We start from the raw sequence: 23795 nt of genomic DNA, 5'->3' as shown, positions 1-23795 counted from the left end.
CATCTGGCTGAGCAGGTAACGGGGCACCTTCGCTTCAGGAGGGCTCCTGTCACCGTCCCAACAAACAGGCTCTGGAGGCACATCCCAGATGTAATTACCGCGAATTGGCTTCACAACAGATTGAAGAAAGTCATCCTCAAGAAAAGGTACTGTTGTCACAGTTTACTGTCATCCTGGGAGGGCATTTCAGGTGATTGTTGTCAGGGGCTTGTCTTGGCCTCAGTGTTGCTAAGTAATCGCATTAGTAACTTGGATTATCCTAAAATTCACCTGTGATGCGCACTGGGAAGGGGCTGTAAGCACTCTACTGACTAGCTCAAAATCAAAGGCAATCTTGAAGAATTTATGTCAGAACATTTCTACAGTAAGAGGAAGTGTTATTTTGGAAGGAGAAATCAAATACATCTGGGGGAAGAATAATACCTGGGGAACACAGTGAGCTGCAAAATGCAATGGTGGTAAAAGCATGCCAGTCTCTGAGGCCTGTTAATGAAAATGCCGAAAGCAAGAAGCACAGTATTTCCTGCACAGGGTTGGGCCCAGGATTGGGCCCATACTAACATAAATTTAGACAGTCTAGAAGAGCATAAAACATTCAGGTATTTAGAAGATACATTCTTTACTGAAAAGCCAATGGAGCTGGGCTTATTTAGTCTGAAAGAGATGACTAGGGGAGAACTTTGTAATGGTCTTCTGATGCATATTCAGATCCTCTGAAAAGAGACAGTAAATACTATTTTCCATGTATGAAAAGGAAGGTGAAAAAATGTCTACAAAGATGATTTGAGTTGCAACTTGGAATACCTTATAATTAGCTGAAAAGAAAAATGCTGGAAGAAGCTGTTGATGGACATTGTGGAATCTCCTCTACTGGAGGTTTTCAAGAAGATTTCAAGAAGGCCATAGCTATATTACAGTGCTGTCACAACAACACCTCAGAGGGAGCTGCCAGGCTGTATGGAGGTGCTTTGTCCAACGACTTTTTTGAAGAAGTTCTTACGAGAAGTCTGAAGGGCCGTCCAGGCAACTCCTTCCGTGAGGTAACAGTGACACAGGGCCTGAGTACAGGGCATTCACAGAGAAAGTGCTTATGGAGAAAGGTCAGATCCTCCAAACTCATCCTCTCTGAAGGAAAACACACTGTCAGCACCATCAGCTTTAAGCCGGAACTAAAACTGCCAAGATATGAAACTCCAGAAAACTGAATTTATTAAGAAAGCAGCAACTTATCACAGCTGTTTAAGAGTTGTCAGAATACCTCCACAGAATGAAAGCTTAGATCTCTCAGGGCCAAGTCTTGCACTGAACAGGTCCATAAGCTTCAGCTATCTAACCTCCTATCCTAGATTACAAGCACACTTATTTTGAGTTTTGATTCAAACCTAATGAAGTTATTCCAATGACAAACCAGTCCTGAAGTAAAGGAGTCTTTGAGAGTACCGTAATTAATATAATTGTTTCTGTCTGGTTGCTAACTAAGGAGACCCTGGAAGAAAGAAACAGTGCTGGAAAATTCCTCAGATCCATCATCTTTCCAGAGCAGACATAACTCAGTGGTTTTCAAGTGCTTCTTCCTCTCCCCTCCCCACATGTCCACAGGTATCTCGAATGCTTTGAGAGAGGATAACATAAGGTTTAAGACACAGCAGTAATCTATAGACCAGAACAGACCCCGCTTCAAACAGGAGTAGGCTGCAACAAACATCTGGAAACAAATGGGACAAGCAACGTGGCCATAGCCCACCATCAAAGCAACAGGTGGGTTCAGGATTTCACGTTGACAAATGCGAAATTCTGGCTGGTCAATAAACACCTACACGTTCCTGGTCTGTACTTGTCTCTGAGGACCCATGAGACAACTGGAACCAAAAGAAACAAGAAATTGTGGTAGCCATTTTCTTACCTTTCTACGGTTGATATGTCTCCCCCCAAACTAAACATACACACACAAAGTCAGCCTAAAAAATTGGCCACACTGCCATGTGCACAGGTTCACCAAATGGGGGTCTATGCCACAGCTCCATCCCGAGGCAGTGCTTACACTGAGCACATCAGAAAGAAGTCAATTGAATTCAAATAGTAACAAAGTGATTGACATTAGCCTTAAATGACTGAAAGTCTTGAGCTAAAAGTGAAACTAGGGATATGAATATGAAGCTTATTTTTGCTTTTCAGCTATCTGCTCAGTTTTGCTGATATATTTTTGTCTTCAGACCACTCTTCTGACTATTCTTTTCTCTACTTTGCTGAACACTTGCCTTGCAAGATGGTATGATAAATTTTAAATTTTGTTGGCTTTTTAGAAGTGAATGGGACCAGCACATTGTCTTGCAGAAATTTGTTTGTTGGATTTGAACTGGTCTGCATACACATCCCTTTACAGCACCTAGGATCCATCCTCCAGACACACATACACACATAAATACACACACAAAATCAAGCCAACAAACATTTTGTTAGATAACAGCCACAGTAATAACAGCAATATTAGCAATACCAACAACAGTTTTGGTCCCAAAATATTTGTTACACTACTCGTCTTGAATGCATTCAGACAAATATTTCTGTGTTGATATATGAGTTTTGCAGATCTAAATTACCATATTAGGCCAAGAGAGGGCCCCATTGAACTACGTTTCCTTTGCACACAACCCCTTTGCAGAAGAGGATTTGGGAAGATAGCAAGGGAAGAAGAAAGAGAGAGGAAACGTGACAAGTGCAAATGCACACCAGAAAAGGAAAGAAAGAAAGAAGAAAAAAGAAACTCTCATGTAATTTCTAGTGTTCTGCTTTTGCTTTCTCTAAGATTGCACAAAACAAAACCACATATATAAGTAAGCCAGGTAAATGCACATGAACAAGAAGCAAAAATGTACTGGAAGGAGGACGAACATGCAGCTGGCACCTGGGGAAAACAACTCTCCTTTTGGAAAATACTGAAGAATTTAACAAAGATTCCTAACAAGAGCAGAATTTTACTATGTCTCAACTCTTACATCTAAGGTTTTACAGAAAGCTAAGCCGCCTTGTCAGGCATAACGCATAGTTCACCTTTCATTAGTTACAGCCACATTCTCTTTAAAATTGGTTAAAAAGGACGTTTGTCACTGAGAGGTGCAGAAGAGAAATAATATAAAATTTCTCTTTTAAAATAAAAATCATTTTAAAATAAAAAATCATCATCTCAACTTACAGCCTCTTATTTTCCGAAGCTTGAGGTGTCCGTGTAGTGTTGCCATTGGTAATACTGAGTTGCATTCGTTTTTCTCTCCATTTTTTCACAGCACATTGAAAAAAAAAAACCTACTATTCTATGACACAAAACCCACTTGGACCATGGACAGAATTTTTCTACAGCTGTCTTTTCCCTTCTTAGAACTACCTTCACAAGTGACAGCTGTTGACTTTTACGAGAATTGTAACTATTCAGACTTTGATAAAACAACTGTAAAACATTTCACACAAGTGTTCCAGTGAGTTAAAATAAAAGTATAAATTGTATCCTTACATTTTGGGAAACTTGTTCAATGTGAAGAGCTCATGGCAGAGTATGTCACAGCAAGGACCACAGGATATTGGCAGTCACAAGAAAAGGCAAAAGAAAGAATGCAAACGAAGGCAGGCATTCAGGCTCATGACTCAGTAAGCAAAAAATGCCATGGGGGGAATAAAGAATGCAGAGGTACAGGGAAATATACTGCACATAACCTTCAGAATCTCAGATTTGATTTAAAAGGTAATACAAATCCAATGGAGGTATTTCAGGAGAAGCTGAACACCACTGAAGCATGGGACATGGAAGATTTCCTTGGCAAGAGCACCGCTGTTTTTCTTTTTGCTGTTTCTAATTTCCAAGCCTACGATTGAGAGGTGCCATTTAAGGCCTTGACAGCCCTAGAAGATGGCAATTCCAGCTCCACTGAAATCCACCCTAGCCTATTTGGAAGAAAAAAACTTTAGATGCCAGCAAATAAAAAACTGGCTGTAAGTGGCCTGCTGAGAATTAACCACTGGAAAGAAAAAAAAAATAGCTGTAAGTGCAGCAAGCTTACTGTACTGCCCTTCTCCAGTGTGGGTACTCTGCTAACCCATCCCCAGGCTGAATTAGCTCATGTAAGGTCACAGCTCAGAGAATTTAAAAGGATATTGACTGAGGGTTTTGAAACTATTTTATTAAAAAAAAAAAAAAAAAAACACTAATTTGCCAGTTTCTATTTTAGAAGCTCTTTGATCCAACCATCAAAAATAGATGGAGACACATCCTGCCCAAATGCAAGTCACAAGCACTGAAAGATCATTCTACTAAACTTACACGCTCAGATCAAAGTCAGGCTGACACAAACTTCTTGCTGGACTTTTTGCTAACATGAAAACATTGAAACATGAAAACCTTGCATTTCTCCCTCCCTGGTATGTCCACTACAAAGGAGATAATATCCTGGAATACTTTCTTGATGCATTCGTCCCAGACTCTGAGGTTTGTAATGCCCACATGCAATACAAGACACCTGAGTGTAACAACAGCTTCTCTACAAGGCCAGCCTCTAAGATAACCCAAGTGGACCAGCTGTACGTCGAAGGAAATCATTTTTGCCATGTGATGCCAGCCTTGGTGCTGTCAGCAGAGGCCAACAAGGGTGCCACTCAGAAAGGTTTAATAAATAAAGATGTTAACTTTACCCTTTCATAGCTACACACTGGATAATATAAAGAGTGGATTGTAAAGCGTGCTTTATTGTAATGACCTACTATGTAACACTTTTCTTTTTTCCTTCTTTCTCTCTCTCTCTTTCACTGAAAATTAACTCCCTGCTGTCTCCTGAGCACACTTTTAAGGGTTGCCATGTTCCCTCCGTGCCATGCAGTGGAAAATGGAGCTAGCACCTTAAAAGTCTGCGTTTCCCACGTGTCCACAGTAGAGCATAATTCATTACCTGTTTCCTTAAGTCCTGAGCCGATCTATGAAGAGTGTGGTGGTTGTTAGCGGTGAGCCCTTTCGTAGAGGAGCCAGTGTTTGTAGTAGGATGGTGATTAGCAGCAGCCTGGTCTTTTCGGCTCTCAGCCTTATGTTCACTGTTCTTCTCCTTCCCTGGTGTGGCCTCTTTGCTTTTGTGTTTCTGAGCAGGTTCTTTCTCCTTCGATGATTTGCTGGACCCATTGAAAACTGAGAAGAGGGAAAACCAGACAGAGTATTAAAGAAAGGAAAAAAAAAAAAAAAGTACATACAAGCCTACATTCTTCATTCAAAACAACCCAACTTTCTTTGCTGTCAGTGTTCAATATTTAGTGAGCATCTTGTTATAGCTAAAGCAAAATCAATATAGAAATAGAAGCGCTATTTTGCATATTTATCTAAATTAACAGATTTACTAAAGTGAGCTATTTCCTTTGATTATTAAAACATTATCTTCAATATCCAAATTAAAACATACAAGGTACATTGCTATTTAGATTGACCTAAATATAGACTTTTCCATTTGATTTTTATTTATGACAGTTTTAATTAACTTTTTGCTGCAGCACTGAGGAAGTGCTGAACATAACATAAACAGAAAAAGGATTTATTTTTACTTTAACATAAAGAAAGGAAATGTTCCATGAAAAAGCATGTTTTGTTTTCATCAATATCCAAACTGCTGAACCAAACTGACAGCAGCTTGCTTATAGCAGACAAGCTGCAAATAGAAAAAGGTACTTCTGCAAATGAAGGAAAATAATAAAAACTGTTTGGAACATGTCAGATAAAGTAATGCGGGGGGGCCAAGCTGAGTGTCCTAGTTTTCTGCTGAAGTTAAGGGATAAGAAAGCACAGAATAGAAACCACATTTTGGGGGCAATAAATATGATGTAAAAATGCATACAAGTCTATCTCAATAAGGTTCATTCCTTTCCCTCTGCTGAATTTAAGAATATACTTTGCTTTTTATTGTCAGGGAACACAGAAAGTTGAGATTTTTATCTGTATTTTTTTCAAAAAGACAATTTTGTCCTTTTGTCTGTTTGTTAATCGAAATATGGAGTAAATAAAAGTGCTTCCTGTTCATCAGTGAGGCACTTGACAGAGGTCTGTGAGGTTTGTGATCTGACATCCACAACGGCCAAGTGCTCCCCTGCCTTCTCTACTCATCTACTCTTGTTTTTCAGCCCTCTCTTTTGACCTGGCTTAGGGAAGGATGTAAGTAAGAAAATTCCTAAATACTCAACGGCACAAAGATCTGAGAATTGTATGTATTGCACATGACACACACTATCTGTTTGGGAATATTAACTGAATGAATTAAGTCATTGTTTCCTTGGGAAATGAAAGCCGTATTCAATCCATAAACACGATATGCCTGTGACACATTCCTTTTTATCTAAATTGCAAAGCTTAGCTGTCTCTACAGATGTCCTGTAGTAGTAGTAGAGGAGTAGTAACAGTAATAGTAGTAATAATAAGAAACCAGCAATCCTGCTGGCCCGAGGAGGTGCATCTAAGCTGCTTCTGAGCTGCTAAGGTGTATCAAAGCTGCTTTTCACCTACCTCCCAATCTTCCCACCATGCCTCCAAAAATGGAAATTCCAGCAAGCTACCAACAAAATTGTTATTCAGGTCACTTATCACGTTGGGTTGGTTGTAAGCATTAAAGCAGATGATGTAAAAGAAAATTTGCAACTGTACATTATTCCACCTCCTCCTCCTTCCCTCTCTTCCCGTTGCATAAATTGAGGAGGAAGGAGAGAAATCCCGTCTGCAGCGAAGTCACTGCAAATTCCCCTGTGGCTTCAGCTCTGCCGAGCTCGGGAGCAACTGGCGCTGCCCCAGACAGCCGAGGATTTCTCTGTGATTTCAGTGGAAGTCTCATAACCTCTGCGTCTCATTTCCAGTGATGGAACTGATAATAATTGCCAACCTCTCTCGGGGAGTTCACAACAATACATTTATCCTGCTTTGTAAGGAGTTCTCACATCAGATGGAAGGCAGGACGACTGCACAAAGTGCGACTATTTATTTTTAATAAGATGTAGCACAAACAAATGATGGCAGCTTTGTTAATACGTATTTCATCACTGCAAGCGATATTTTTTCTTCCGAGGGAGCAAATTGTATATACAGAGCTGCTCGTACGGAAACGCTAAGTCAGAGAGATTACTTTTCTGCATTCAGTTGCCACTTTATACCTGAAAATTACTAAAACAGAAAACACAGCCAAAAAGCCAAACTGTGCACTTTTATGGTTCACCAAAAAAAAAAAAAAAAAATAGCAGCGAACATGAGACAAGGTATATTTTATATGCAACAGCTCATTAATTTTAAGTGTCGTGGGAACCCTGCCAGTTTTACCCTCTGAGTAATTATCTTTTGTCTTAATTTGTAAGATTCTTGAAAGGGGGAAGAGAGAAATGAGAGGAAAAAAAAAAATGTTCGCTCTCACAGGAAAAGCTTAAAAAGCTTAAACCCTGAGAACACAACAAAAAGGGCAAGACGTAGATGCAAAACGGTCCTAGCCATGCTGTCTCTAGTTATAGGTGGTATCGGTTTCTATAAAAAAATTAGTATTTCTTGCTTCAAACACTTATAATATTATTATATCCAGACAGGTGTAAAAACCTTTCTGCAATGAGTTCTGCCAAATTCACAACCGTATTATATCAACAAGTATCTAAGTGTTCACCCAATTAATTACAAAATATTATCACAAGCCAAGCATTTAAGAAAAAAAAAAATCCCAGAGACGGTGATTTTGCTCCCATCTGAGTAAAAATGTGAAATTAAGTTATTTAGACTTACAGAGTATAATACAGGATTGAACTTTGGCCCAAACAGCTAGCAAGACAGTTCAGTGAAACAATGAAATTGCCAGGGAAGGAAGACCAAAAAGCCCCCAAAGAAATTTAATTGTTGAAAAGTAACTGATAATAAGAAAGAAAAATCCACTTCTCAAAGGAAAACAAACAACCACAATACCAATCGTGCATGAAATATCGCTGAGACCAAATCTTGTTTAACTAGAAAACGATTACTAATTCTTTTGTGTCTTCTTATGCAGCAAATTGCATTTCCCCTCATGTCTGTCAGCCCTTCAATATTTTTCAATTAGAAAAGCAGAAAATGTGTACCTTACACTTTACCAAGCTCAGGTATAAACATGCCACAGCTACAATGTCCCATCCTAGAGATAACTGACATGCACAACATCCAGTGACACTTTTTTTCCTTGTGAAAGAATAGTCAATAAAGGTTTCATCCTTGAAATGATTATTTCATTAAAAATAAAAAATAAAAGAAAGAGGGAGGGAAGAAAGAAAAAAAAAAAAAAGAGCCACAGAACTTATACTGTTCAATCTCTTAAAGTCTTGAATTATGATTATTTTACACAATCTTAACCAGTTTTGTACTTCCAGAACAGCTTTTAGTTAAAGGCAAGAGTGCTACAAATGCATGATTAAACGTATAAGCAAATTATTATTGTTCAAAAACTTCAAATAGAATAAGTGGGTATCAACTTCTCCGTACCTATCTGAAAGCTCATTCTGAAATGCTGCTTCCTCCAAAGCAATTATTATTATTAGGCTGAAACAATAAGAGTCCCATAGTGAAATATTTGTGGGTCTTTTGGTTAGCAGTGATGATCAAATACAAAGCAATTGAACCACTACATTCAAAACTTGCAAGCACTGAGGTTTTTTAAACCACTGATATAATTTATGGCAGCAGAGCAAAACCTTATGGCAAGCATCATCCCCCACGGACGCAGCGCAGCTCCCTTTGCAGAAGGGGACCTGGAGCCTGGACACCAATATCCACACAGGATCCCATCCAGGGATTTGGGGGTATCTCATTTCAAACCATGATAAAGAATCCCTACACGAACCAATGCAAACTGTGCAAATCATGCCTGTAACTAGGTACAGCTATAATAATGACTACGAAAAGTTTGATCGAGTAAAGTCATAGATGTGCTTGATTACTACAGATTAACACAGCATTTACTAAGGGACTTGACACTTCACTAAGCTATAAACATTTATTAAGTTTTCAGCAATTTTCTGAAGTATTTCTGGAAATATATATGCATGCAATTATTTTGTAGGGTATATCCAGTCATCCATTCAGAAGCCAATTTGTATTTTTGTACGATAATCAGGTTTTCACTACTTAAACAGCAGAATTACAGGACTGCATTCAGTCAACAGCTGAGACTATGTGCAAAGCTTTCTCTCACGAACCCTCCTCCAGCTTACCAGTAATGCTCTCTGTAGACTCCCCTTTTATCTCATGCATAAGGAAGAGTGGAGTGTTCACGTATGAACATTTCTGCTGTATGTTCTGGAAGATAAAGGCACTGACCATACACGTACACACATGCTGCATGTAGCAGAGCTCATGCTGCGTAAAGCAAGTGATTGCACATTCATAAAACTATTCAAAACAAAGAGGGAAGATAAGAGTGAAAGGGAAAAGTTTTGTTTTCAGAAGGAGAAGAGGGAGCCTTGCCAATTTTGTGAACCCGAGCCAGCTATTCCAATGCAAACCTCATGTTACATAGATCATGTTTGGGAAGAGATGTAATATTAATCAACTTTCTGGCATTAAGTATCCGTTACTGTACAAAAACATTCTTGCTCTGGCTTTAATTCAGTTTTAAGTCACTGTGAAAACATTTATGTGGCTCTCAAACTGCCTTAAAGGACCCAGGCAATAATTCTTTTCTCCTCCCGCAGGAACTAAAACAATGTTCTACTTCCATAAAACAGAATATTTTAATGCTGCCAATTGTTTTCCTTAAGTGTTGGGTATGCTCAGACTTCTATAAACCATTCCAGAGATAGGAGCTCTCTTCCTGAGCCCCAAACACTACCTACATACTTGGGAGGTCAGTGGCAAAGGTGTATTTCAGGAGAAGAAAAGGACACCACGACACTGCTGGTGTTACGCGGTGTGAAAACACTCAGCACAGCTGTTTCTGCACTTCTCAAGCCCTAACCCAGCTCTACACAATTTGGACGTGGACAACTCCGAAACAAAATTTCCCCAGCTGTATGCGAACCGAAGACAAACAGGAGAACTGGCTGCTAACATGGCATTTCTTTTTGCCACTATCAATAGCACAACGCAAAACCCTTCACACACATCGGGCCATCGCAAGGAGCATTATTGGTATGAGGCACCACACCATTTGCAAAAATCCAATACCAAGTGTCTCATCTTAGCACAAATTCATTACTCTCACCTAACCGTGATGACAAAAACAACGTCAAAAGGGTCACTCGCTAAGCAGCAAGTCCATACAAGAAGTGTCTATCTGTTACCACGAGTCTCTCACCAGGATAACAATTCAATTTTTTTTGAGCAACTTCCAGCTCCCCTATTCTTCTCCACAGGTCATACATCTAGCTACTGAAAAGCCACAGATCCCCAAATGTGTTGTGTCTGATTTGCATATTTAAATATGCAAATTACTGCAAAACGGGTAATTTTCATGTTACATATTTTTGCAGAAAAATTAAATGTGCAAAATGTTTATTGCAACAATTACTGGTTCCATGGTATTTCAACAAAAGGCTGTAAATCATCAAAATAATTGCCTACCCATTAACTATTGTAGCACTGTGCCTGAAATTTTCTCATTCTGCATTTTAGCTGTATGCAGAAAATATATTTCTTCTGAGTGTTTACCTCTTCAGGATTAATTTTACTGAAAAAGATGCACAAAGGATGACTCTGTCTTATGTACCAAACTACAAATATTTAATATTTTTTTAAAGGCAACTGAATGAGGAATTTCGACTATACATTGGATTTTCTTACAGAACACTCAAATGGTAATGTATGTAAAAGATACACCACTTAAGCCCAAGATGTACAAGCAGTGCACTGAACTACATCCTGAAATAAGAAAGAAAAAAAAAGTATCTACGATCTTTTCCAGTACCATTTTTGTTATTACACGTGTAAGGAAATTACTCCCCTAAATTATCCATTGCAAACTGAGAACCGAAACATTCTTCAGCATTTTTGGCAAGCGAGGAAGACAGCACTAAAGCAAAGTATAGGATTTCTAGCGATGCCTGCTTACTACACGCTACTGCCAGATCTGTTTTGAAATTTGAGTCATCAGAAAAAAGGCATCTATAAAACTTCCCCCCCCCCGTCCCACTTCAGACAAAAGGCACGCAGACTGGTTTTTATCTGACCATGTTAACAAACACAGCGGGGATCAGGACCTGTTTTTGCCCCAGCTGGCTTTTCCACACTGAAATCTCATTTGCTCTTGCTAAGGAAATCACAAAGAAGTCTGTTTACAAATAATGACAGCTAACTCCGTTTTCCTAAAAATAAGCTAGGATTTAATTGTCTGTCTCGGGCATCTGAGGACAAATACGGCATTGCCAGGTAAGCTGGCACAGAGGCACACTTCTCTCCACCTCTGAACCTCTCTGCTGGTGTCAGAAATAGCTAATCCTGCAACCGCCTTACTTGAGGAAATTGGCCGACCATGACTGTAGGAACTGCTGCCCTCAGAGCTATCTACTCAGCTCTATCTGGGGATGCTGCTCCTCCTCGAGGCCCTTTTCCAGTCCACAAGGCCTTAATGCTCCTTGTAAGTGGAGCAACGCCGTCCCCTTTCCCTCTTTCGACGGGACGGACAACCCGACAGCTCCCTGACTGCATCCTCCAGCTCCAGCTCGCAGCCTGCCTAACAAAACACTTGGCACCTGCACACATTTTCCTTCAGGAGCCTGCGGAGGAAACCTTCTGTTGTGCCACAGAACGAAATCAAAGTAGGGTTTATTTAGTTGCGAGGAATTCAAAGAATTAGTCTTACAGAGGCCTAAAGCCTCCCCTATTACCTTCACGTGGAATTTCCTCCGGGCGGCAGGGAGGTGTAAGTCACGGCCAAGGGCCTGCTCGCCCTGTACGTCAGCCCGCTGTAGCTGAGGCCTGACACCCTCCTCCCTCTGCAGAAGGTCAATTTTCTAAAAAATCAACGTCTCCCCATCTCCTCCTCCACGTCGGCAAGGCGCCCTGTCGTCCAGGCTGTGGTTGAGGAGTTCCTCCCCACACCTGGCAGCCACACTGAAGCAAAAACGCGTTGCGTAGGCCAACGCTTCCGCCTGGCTTCTCCCACCAAATTCCTTGCATTCACAGCCCCGTCCTAGTCTCGGGTGGATTGGTGGTTATTTGAGATGGGTACAAAGCACAGGCTGGGAAATAAGCGTACCCATCTGAGCAGCACACAGGCATCCTGTGACTGGGCAACCTGGACGTAAATACTGGGAACGAAGGGGGGCTCCTACACCCACACTCAGGCTGCAGTTGCAACCCAGGCATCTGAACTTCTGCACTAGCTGAGGCAACACACGCCACATCATCCCTAGTTTTCCATATGTCAATGTTGAAATTCACCACAACCTTACTTAGGAGGCTTGAAGTTGAAAGGGAACTATGTGCTTTAAAGGGACATGCATCCTTGACGTGCTTTCCATCAAGCTGTTCTAACATCGCTTCAATATACTGAACCAGTGGGATGGATTACGTCCTTCTGACTGAATGTTCGTACGGTTTCTTAGCTGAGAAAATATTCTTTTGAAGTCAGTAGCTATATGGAAATGAAGTGATCCAGTTGATTAGTTTCTGGCCTTTCACCATTTTAACCCTGCTATAAATCCTAACGCAATTAAAGTAATTCTGATTGGAACCAAAATTCCACACTGCATTTCAGAAAGCTTCTAAAACCTCCTCCTCAAGAGATATGCACTATTACAGGCACAAACCTCTGCTAATTTTATTGCCAAATTTGACAGAAAACTTATTGATGGTGTTTTGCACAGGTCAGACTAGAGGTGAACTCTGACTTGAGTTTATTTGGGACACATGATATATAAAAGCAAGCAATAAACACGCACACATTTTACTCTACATTACAAGAGAACACTTTTCTTGTAAACAAAAACTGAAAGTCGCTAGCCACTGTCATCATCTCTTAGTGAGAAATGCTCATTTTAAATTTAAGCATTCTGAAAAAGACAGATATGGGAGGAGCAAGCCAAGAGTTAGGTGCAGAACAACCCACACAGCATGAGGGAGATCCCTCCAGAACTAACATCAGTTTCTAACCAAGCCAAAAAACACCACCAATGACACCCAAGCCTTTATCTGCTGCTAACTAAACATAACATATGTCAGACCTGGCCTAATCAGCTGAAGTTTGGCAATGACATGAAACCAGTTTTTAAAAGCACAGCTCCAGCATTTTCCCTTGTGGCAGCTGCAGCAATTGTTTTAGAAAACAGTTTAACTGCAACGCTGTCACCGCGTGCACTCAGACATTGCATGAAGGAAAGCCTTGCACATTGCTGCATACCCCTTTTGCACATGCCCAAGGATGTAGGGGATAAACACTTCTCTTGCTAAGCATTTCACTTTGCTCTTTAACAGCTAGATACTTGTGCAGCATATCAGAAATACTAAGAAAGGAGGAAGAAAAGGCAGAGGTAATCATCTGATTCTTGAAATAAGCTTATCGCAGGCACGAAGCTTGGAAGGCGACAAGTCAGTTGAGCCAACTGAGTCCAATTCATGCAGCAAGCTATGCCACGTGCTACATCAGCTTCTCATTCATACTTGGGCATTTTCGATCTAGTTATCTGTCCAAAAGGTGGCTCAACAGGCTAGGTTATAACACAGTTTGGTTTACAACCCTAATAACATCCCCCCTTGGTGTCAGAAGAGGATATTGACAAATGACTTCACCAGGAAAGTTGTTCTGGCCCCTATTTAGTAGAAAGCAATCATTTGACACTGTCTAATGACATTAATCAAGCTCTGAACCTTTGTTGTTGTATGTCATAGCAAATGCTTAGCATTTTCAGGTCCAAAGTACTTGACTACACATTGTACATTAAAAACAAAAGACTTTAATTCATTAAAAATAGACTCTCACGCTAGATTAAGTTCATTTGGTGCACCCGTCCCTGGTCTGCCTTTGTGTGTGGTCTCATTTAAAAGAGACACACATGAACCAGAACCTACTTTATTCAGAGGAAACAAAAATACTATTGGCTGTCAACCAAAATAACAGACACTGAAAAATGGGAATACTCCTGGGTAAGGAGATTTTAATTAAAAAATAAAAAGAAGAAGGAGACAAAAAAAAGGAAATGACAATGACGATGAAGAAGAAGAAGCTGCCTTCTCTGGGAATTCCTATTTCATCACCTTTGTCAAAACATCTCACATTGTCTCCTATGTATTTTATAAAGGTCTTTTGCACATCTATTAAAGCAGCAGCTTCACTTATGCTCAGTCTGATGTATATTGATAAAGATTATGAAGCCATTAATGGCTCATTAAGTTTGCCTTTACTTACCCCCAATTAAGATTTCAGGTGTCTCTGGTTTTGAGCTAATTTCAAAGTGGCTGCCATCTGGGACATTCTCAAGGAACATGATCGGCTCCTTTTGTAATGATATATCACATTTAAAGCTCTAAGGCAGCACTTCTGTTACGTGCAGTCTCATTTTCCATATACAGAGCTTTCTGCCTGTTACTTTGTTTGGTTTACTTAGAAATCAATCCAAAGTGCTAAGTTTTGATCCATGACTTTTACAGCATTAAAGTGCCTGCTTACAGCTGACAGTTGAAATATTATTAGATATGACAGCCCTTTCTACTTCTCCACAAATCGTTCACAAAAAAAAGGGGAGTTTCTGAGCTGGGGTGTGCAATAAAAAACAGATTCAGCCATCGCCATGAAAAATAATTCTGATATATGTAACAAGGGATTTCTTTACAGAAAATTTCCTTTTGAAAAGCAGAGATGAGGACCAGCACAGTGATGTAATTGGGATCTATTCATCTCTTCTTCAGAGCAGAGAGTAGCATGAAAGAAGAAAAAAAAAAAAAAGCAGGCTCAGGTCACAACCACCTCTGAAAAAGTGCTCTGTAGAAACACCTTCCTCTCCGTCCTGTTGCTAAGAGGGAGGATGAACAAGCAGTCACCAGAAAGAAAGATTTTCATGGTAAACTAATACTGGAGAAGGGAATGGGGAGCACAGAACCCATTTTGAAATGATGACAGACAGAGAGGGCACAGACTTGTCATGATACAATAGCTTTGCTGGAGACTGAAAGCAAGTCATGCAGGACTTTGGCAGTAGAACACCATGGCACGCTCAGAAACTTTCCAGCATGGTTTTGAGTTCTTCCATTTTACACTAGCAGATGTTGCAACATAACACTGATAAACTTATCAAGATATGACATTAGGACATTGTGACAGAAATATTTTGTAATGAATGGCGTTTTTGTTGATTTGCAAAGAAATAAACGACTTCATCAAACTTCTATAAATCCCCTCTATGTTACCAAGAGCATAAATGCACTATCTTTACCTACAGCAACTGTGGTATCAATACTGCACGTGAGAAATTAAGTGTTGCCCTTTTCACATGTTTTGATAACACTTATGAAGTACTTAGATGCTTATATTTAACTCTAATAAAACAAATTCATTCTAGATTAAGCATCAGTATCAAAAGAGCTAGAGAGTGTCTGCAGCCCTGCAGTTACAGCTCCAGCACAGACAGAGTTCAGACTGCCAGGGGAAACAGGTTAAAAAAGAAGGTGCTAACACTGCATCTCACTCCATTTTCCCATTACGGCCTACATCCTTATTCACTCAGGTCCACAAGGATGTACAAGGATTCTGTTCTTAAGTTTTTCTACTAGGCAGTGTAGGAGAACAGCACTATTTAGACTTACCTTGCCCATTTGGAACTTGTTTATGCGTTTTTCCTTTCCTGGGGGTTGACTGGCATGATGATGAAGCATTGTTTGTAGCTGTTTTTGAGTCTTCTGTCTCCTCCTCTTCTTCTTCTTCATCCTCATCATCCTGAGAACTTCCAAAGTATACCATGTTGCTGGGCAGGGCTGGGGAACCTGATCATTAGAAAGAAATGGCTCATTAACATCATTACATTCACTTACTGCACTAACCATACTGATCATAATCTACTTGAGTGTTATGCATAGAGAGGGAAGAGGCACCCAGAGATGGAAGGTCACAGTACTGCGTGACTAACTGGAGCTTTCTTTATTTGTTTCTACCAAAAGAATATGTATGTGCTTGAAAAGGAGGGTTCCCCCACTCAAAAAAAAAAAAAAAAAAAAAAAAAGCACATTGTATTCATACTTTAGACAAGCAAACAGTCTTGCTACAAGCCCTAATTAATAGCTTTGTGTATTCAGGAAAGGACTAATGCACATGCTTCATTTCAAATGCATGCTTTAGTGCCTTACTGAAGTCTTAATGCATGAACTAGAAGCTTACAGCCTTTCCAAACGGAAGAAAAAAGAGCATTTACAAACCAATCTGCACCCCGGTAATATTTTTAGGTTATTATTACAATAAAATATTAGTGTTTAAACTTCACAATGCTTTGCAGACCTCTACGGCATTGTACACAATGCTTTGCAGTGTTCTGGTTCTGTTTCACACAAAGAGGAAAACTCAAACATGAGATGCTTCAATTCGCCTAACAGGTCCCTGGCAAAGGAGAGAAAAGAGCAAAGGTCTCCTGACTTCCAGTGTGCTCCTCTTGAGGACGTTGCTTCTCCTTTACTTCCCATAATGTTCCCCCTAACCTGCGTTGTCCACACAAGGGTAAGACACAACACACAATTCAGTGAGAGGTAAGTGAGGATCCACAAGTCTAACAATGATATAGGACTCTAATTTACATGTACCTCTTACACAACATTTCTTTTATGCATGCCATGCAACAGCATGGGCTTCTCTGCACTGTACCAGGACACATGATTGTAGTACTGTATTTTAAAAAACATAAATACTGCAACAACTAGTAGACACTTTCCCTTATCCCAGGTGTTAGTTCATACTTGTTTTTTTCCCAGGAAGGACAGGTGTCCCAGGAGGTTCCGACTTATTCACAAAAAGATTATTTTTTAATGCAGAATGGGAAGAAACAGAAAATCTACAGAAAGTGTAGAATGGGGACTTATTACTTCAGTATTCCTCTGTAGCTAAATTAGACAAAGAACAAGGAGAGCTGGCTTACAGACTAACACAAGATAGTGTTAGTCTGGCTGCTGCTTCCTTAGCTAACACTTTTGGCTTTAAGCTCTTTAGAACAGCAATTCTGTGTTTTGCTTGGTGCCTAAATACAGCACAAAAAACAGAATTGGCCATTCCTGCGATGAACCATCCTTTCCAAAGGATCAAAAACCCACCACAGCATCTCCCTTAAATAAATCTACAGGAAGACTCGAGAAAGGACAGAGCAGGCAGTGCAGCAGGACACACAGCGACTGTCTCCAGAGGGAGCAAAGGGCCATTTAGATGGGGACACACCTGTGGCATTCACAAAAATGGGCCACTGCTATGCAGGAAGCTGAAGCTGGTAGCAGTAAAGCCATGTGGACTTCTATCACACGCGAAGACCTTTGCTCTCAGTCTCTATAGCAGACCTCATGGGACTGCAGCTGCCCTGGGGAGAAGCCCCTGAGATAACTTGTGTATTAATCCATCAAGACTACGCCTGAAGGGTTCTGTGTGTGAACACACACGGTTATCCTAAGGGAAGATCTGTATTAGCCTTCTGCATGCCACGACTTTCATATCCGTAGAGACTGATGATCAAATGAAGCTTGACTCCTGACCTATTTTGAGGCATGGGAGCTGTAACAACCGGCAGAAACAAAAAGTTTTGTGTTTTTGGCCTAGAAAAAAAGCCCAGAACTTTTTGGCATACACTAAGCAATCATCCAGAGAAGGCAAGAGGTGCTGAGAGGCACATGAATTCTCCTACCTGGGGGCAGTTTTAGTCTCAATAGCAACTAATTAGAGAACTCCAAGGCAGTTACACTGGGGCAATGCAGCCTGAGAAGTAAATTATCTTTTTAATTCCATCCAGGTACCCAGGTCTGTACTTCAAGTCCGTATTGAGTATCACTTTTCATCAGGATCCGAAGTCTGACACCATTAGTGCATCAACAAACAATGGCAGTTAAAAATAAAGTCTCTGTCAGGATCCTTCAAAATTGGACTCAAACACAGACTGAAATCTCTTGTAGTTAGAGAAATAAATACTTTCAGAAATTTTATCCTTCCAAGATGCTAAAATGGGGGACCAGATATGGAGTCTATTCTCTAAGCCTTGTGTTCCCCTGCACTTCCACATCCCTGAACTTTGGTCAGCTGGCTCCAACAGCAACCATCAAAAAAAAAATTATCATCTGTGATGCAAATGTTTTTACTGCAACAGCAATCTTCTTTCTTTTTGTTTTGTTTTTTAAGCGCAGAATAAAATGTAGAACTACGTGATTCTGCTTAGAAAGGAAGGAAGGTCTAACCCAATCGAGAGAGCAGACACAAGCTTTACCTAACTCCTGGTATTCAGCTGTCGTAATCTCAGCACATAAATCTCCAGCCAGAATGACATTTTTTAATTCTTTCCAATCCAGAACTATGAACAACAATGGTTAAACTGCATTCCTTGGACAGCTGGGACTGTTTGGGGAGTACATTTGCAGAGAAATTAGACTAGCAATGTCCAATAACAGAGTAGAGTCCTGCTAGTCCTCACTTTCCTGATCTAAGTGCTCTGCAATATGAGACCTCAGAGAAAAGCTGGTGTTCACTCCAGGTCACCTCCTCCCCCCCAGCTTTTCCTACACGTTTATTAAAGTTGACTTGCAAAACAGTAAAGAACGGAAAAAAACAAAGAAAACCACTGGACTCAGGCATTCTTGTTCTGTTTGAGCATCGTTATGGATGGAAGACACTGAAAGAAATCTAAAAGCTTTAAGCTTTCTTGCTTGCTCTTTATATTAGAAGTACTTTCTTCGCCTTTCACAGTAAGATTTCAGTTCTGGAATAGCCTCAAATACTGAGGATTTGTTCACACCTATGTGCTGAGCCAGTTAAAAGCACTTCCAATTTAAATCTATGTACCTAAACATGTCCAGAAGGCTGGGAAAACAGCTAATTTAAAACACTGAAATAGGCCGTTCATGCCCAAGATAATGCAAATTCCAGTTATGGGCAAATGAAGGAATTAAAGGAAAGACAACCCTGCATGTATGCTGTGAATTCATTCAAGCTAAAACAATGACAATTCGTTTCATAAGTGAAGCTGCAGTGCTAAGAGTAAAAGCTAGGTGACCACTCACCTTCTTTACTACAACAAACATTCCTGTCCTGTATCTACGCTGCATCCTGAGACTGCACGGGGGATGTGCACCTGACGCCATCGCCTACCTCTGCAAGGGACCCTGGTTGTTACTCAAAGCTGCCAGTTTGTATAAACAACACGAAGTAGTGCTGTTGTAGCCATGAATGCCTAGGACCACTGGAGATCTGGAAAAGAATGCACTCAAAAGTTTTTTTGTTCGTTTGTTTTTAATAACTGTATCAGGATGTCTAATAAAATGTATTACCCCTCCTCATAACGCTTGCCTGGCTTCACCTGTAGTTAAGAACACAGTGTTTGGCTTCACACACAGAGACTTTGTTGAGAGTTGTTGCTCTCAAGTTTCTCCGTGTATAACAGGTATTTATCATGACAATGACATATGGCACCAAGATGATAAAAATCCTTCAAAATGGCATGAGAATAAGAAACACTGCAGCTTCACCAGATTTATACATATACAGACATTCATAGAACACACAGCTGTAGGCAATTCCTTGATTATTATTAATTTTAAAAATTTATTACACACTACTCTGCACATTAATATCCGAAGTAAATCCCTCTGTCTTTGCCTGGACACACTGCAACGCAACCACGAGGCAGCTCTGCTCCATCATGTCTGCACGCACGCTACCAGCCAGGCAGCACGAGCAGAGATGAACAACCAGCCCTCCTCATCCTCTTCCCCTCCCCTCCGCTTTGTTATTCTCAAAGCCTGCCCAGGGCAATCTAAAGAGCGACATTAGAATTTAATTAGTATCAAAAAGCAGAAGTGGAGAACTCCCGTGCTGCAGAGAGAGGGCAACATCTGCACCCAGGAGGTGGTGCAGGTCAGGTCTCAGCACTCTAGGTATGCAATTCCCCCCTTCCTCGCTTTCTATCCCCAAGAAAAGAGCAGAAAATCTGCAGAGGAGTTATGGGAGCCTGTGGCCGTATTGAATTTTACAAGTCTCCTCCTGTGTCGGGAGCCCCTGAGTAGTGCAGGCAGCTGCCACTATGGGGATTGCATCGGATGAAAGCGGAGAGGCAGGGAGCTGCACTTCGGTGCCTGGGGAAAGTGGGTGAGCAGCCCTCGACACTGAGACACCCGTCCTGCCTCGCTCCGCATCAACAGGTACCTAGAAAACCGCTCGCTCAGCAGCAGAGCACAGGGCAAAGCTGATGGTAATCTAGAAAATAAAAATCTAGAAGAGAAATTTAAAAGAAATTTCCTCCATCGAGGCTGTCTGTGGCTGTGCGCGCATTTTTCTTGGCATCCAAACTGGCCTACAGAGCATCTACCCCACCTGGCCTCTGGTTCTTGCTCCTCTGCCACCTCTTTGGCTGTGGCAGTGTAATTTTTTTTTGTGGGGCCATGTGGTGAATCAGATCAGGGAACCGATTCAGGTTAAAATCCCAGACTAAGGAAATTAAAGTCCATTAATAAATGCTGTAACGACAATTTAAAGTTACAAGCTCTCAGGTTAAGATTTGGAAAATTTCTGTGCACACTTTTTCTTATTGAAGGTGCAGCTTAATACATCACTATATTATTAAACAAAACATGAAATGCAGTCCGTCTCCAGTCTCCTGGAGGAGCCATACGTTTTACATTCTGCCTTGATGGTGTCTAGGCACTCCCTAACTGCACTTCTTTCAAGGAGGCTGATTTGTTTTGCATCAATATTTGCATAAATCACGTGCCGTCACCAAAGAGCTGGATGAGGCTGTTGCAACACGATGGGTGGGGAGAAGAATGCAGGGCAGAGAAATTAAGCTGAAAGAAAGGGCATGTAGCAGCAGGGCAGAAGAAGAGGAGCACAGATGGGCTGGGCTGGGAGAGAGGTGAGCAGGGAGAGGTAAGCCAGCAGGTGCACAGAGGCTGCGGGACAAATGGGAACAGGCAAATGCTGGAAGAATTACCAACATGAAGTAGGAATAAGTACAGTAAAGAGGGAAGGACACCGTTAATTTCAGAGCAGTATCTATCACGTAGTGCTGCCCACCTTTCTCAGTTACCAGGTCGGGGTCATCTCACAGCCAGGAGCAGAAACCCCATAGCCAAGGCCAGGCATCATCCCAGAGGGAACTTCTCCCCCAAATCCCTGCGGGAAGGCCAAATCACCAAATGCAACCCTCACGATGCAATTCTGCAAGCCTAACAAATTACCATGGCTAACTAAGAGATCGCAAGGCAACAAGAAGCTCGGCCAGCACACAAAGTGCCCACTCCTCACCAGCATCACAGCAGGAGTTACCTCCCCTGTGGCCGGGTGCCACTACGCGTGAGAAATGTGGAGACAATCATCCATGGTGATTTTTCTTTTTTAAATTCACTCATCGTGGTCACAATGAGCTATGAATTATTACGAAAAAAGGGAGGATATTCAGTTATTTAAAAAATGAGTTCTGAAGTATTGTTGGCAACTGTTTCTGCCAGTATCTGCAGTTTCATTATTGAAATCCTCTCTTGAGTATTTTTGTCTTCCCTCCTATTGTGTGCGAGCAACACAAAAGAAAAGCTAACTATATCGGAAAAACAATTACCACAGCTATACAACAAAATGTTGCCTAATGGATATGAAAGGATGACAAATGTATGTTATGTCCTCTGCTATAACAATTTGATGCTCGTTCCACAATAAGCACAAAGCAAACTACGTGGTTTTTTTTTAAGTTTTGCGGCATTGCTTTTAGCAGCCTCCTGGGCAAGCTGCTACCCTTCGCACGTACAGCACCCGGGCCTGCTGCTCACAGCTGATGCTTCCACAACCTGTGCGTCCAGATGCATTGAACTCAGCAGCAAGTGCCTGATTAATAGAATAAACTCCCCTCTTTTTCAGCCGTTTTATTTGGCTAATGAGGTCATTAAATTATTAAATTATTTTTTTATTATTTGACAAATGCGTAATTTTCCCTCCTAAATTACTGTATGTTTTGTTTCTCATTAAATCGCATTAACTTTTGTCTTGGACTAGCTAAACACACTAAAAAAACTCCGAATTTGGATCTGAAGACTGGAATCAGAAGTATGGAAAGTGCACGCGCTTTGCCAAAAGCACTATTTCATTACTCTTCAGAATTAGCTGGCAGCTTCCCTGCAATATTTACTGAAGTACAAACCAAATGTTTTCCTCTGGACAGGATTCAAGCCGTGGTATGTTACAACCACAACAAAAATCATCTCAATCCAAGAGCCTTCTCTGTAGTTTGGGCTGTGGTTTCTGTAAAACTGGAGGATTCTTCTCCCTGAATTATTTATACTGACTCCCCCTCGAACTCCTCTCTTTTTTCTCCTAACAATTAAACATAACCCAGATGTGCTTTGGAAAAATCTTAAAACAATTCGAGACATCAGAATGATTTAAGCACAAGGCAGGTCAAGGCATGTGGGACTTAAGCCTGCCCCAATAAACACGGGGCATGCCAAGCTCTACAGCGAGCCATGGCCAGAGGTTTGGCTTCTCCTCTGACACGCGGCCCCATTTCAGGGCTGTACGCAGGTGGAAAAACCTTGCCTCCCAAATGTTCCTGATGCCCTGGCATCTCAGTGTTCAAAATTTAGGGCCTGATTCTCATTTATTACATGTCCCACTTACTACGTTTTGACAGGACAGCGTAAAGACCCTGAAGTGCGAATAAATGTAATTTATGCCCACGCTTTATGGCCACTTTACAGAGCGAGGCTAAAAGAGAATGAACTACATAAACTCTATAGTAAAGAGCAATTGGATCTCACTTATCTCACTCCACCTGCAGGAACAGTCCCAGAGGGAGCTCCCCAGTGCCTTTACAAGGGGGAGGAAAAGGCCATCTCAACCACAGAAACAAAACAGAGCCCATAAACAAACTAACATTCAAACCGTGCCTGCTCCGCTGCTGCACAAATCACGAGATGGTTAGTGCTACGGCCAACATCATGGCCAGGGTAATGACATAAAGCCCGTTTTCATCTTCTCGGCCCACTCTGGACAGCAGTAGAGCTAAAGCTAAAATCAAAAGGAAATTGTTCCTTTTTTAGGGAAATAGAATAACAGGAGGGAGCACGTGAATCTTCAGGGGAAAAAAAAAAAGACAGGTTCCCTGTCCAAACTTAAGCAAATATACACCAGAGTGGCACACTAAATAATAATAATAATGATGATGATGATAATAATAATGATGATAATGATAATAATAATAATAATGGTGTGGGGTGCCTCTCATCTACAATTCTTATCTGACAATCTCAAAGCAATTCACCTCTGCTTACCTGGCTAGATTTGGAGGCAGATCTCAAAACCACTCCTTCCCACGACCACTTGAACCCCCTGACTACACATCCCTGTCCACCAAGAACAAGACAAGTCTGTACATCCCAACCCACTGTGCTGACATTCCCCAAATCCTACCAGGGTATTTGTCACACCCAAGAGATCCTCAGCCCCATCACTCGCATCAAACACACCCTCCAGGGACTGCTGGTTCAGAACTTACTGAAGCTTGGGCGCACACTGCTGGTGGGACGAAGGGCAGGGATCACCTTTGTGAAAACATGTTGGTCACTGACCTGGCCCTGAAAGGTGGGCACCAAGGTTTTGAAGCAAGGCCCCTGCAATCACAGAACTCAGGTTTCG

The 23795-nt window shown here is 41.2% G+C and overlaps 1 protein-coding gene across 1 annotated transcript in view; it reads right to left on the bottom strand.

The window, feature by feature from the left end:
- The window catches only part of JARID2 (jumonji and AT-rich interaction domain containing 2), a 202574-nt gene that overhangs the window by 29552 nt on the left and 149227 nt on the right, over nucleotides 1-23795 (bottom strand). The window contains 2 exon segments of the mRNA XM_068672023.1: nucleotides 4935-5164; nucleotides 15749-15925. Coding sequence (XP_068528124.1) covers nucleotides 4935-5164; nucleotides 15749-15925 — 407 coding nt within the window.

This window comes from Anas acuta, chromosome 2 (assembly GCF_963932015.1).
Source record: "Anas acuta chromosome 2, bAnaAcu1.1, whole genome shotgun sequence".
In the NCBI taxonomy this organism is placed as follows: Eukaryota; Metazoa; Chordata; class Aves; order Anseriformes; family Anatidae; genus Anas; species Anas acuta.
Note: the sequence above shows the minus strand (reverse complement) of the source record. Positions and strands in the feature narration are given on the sequence as shown.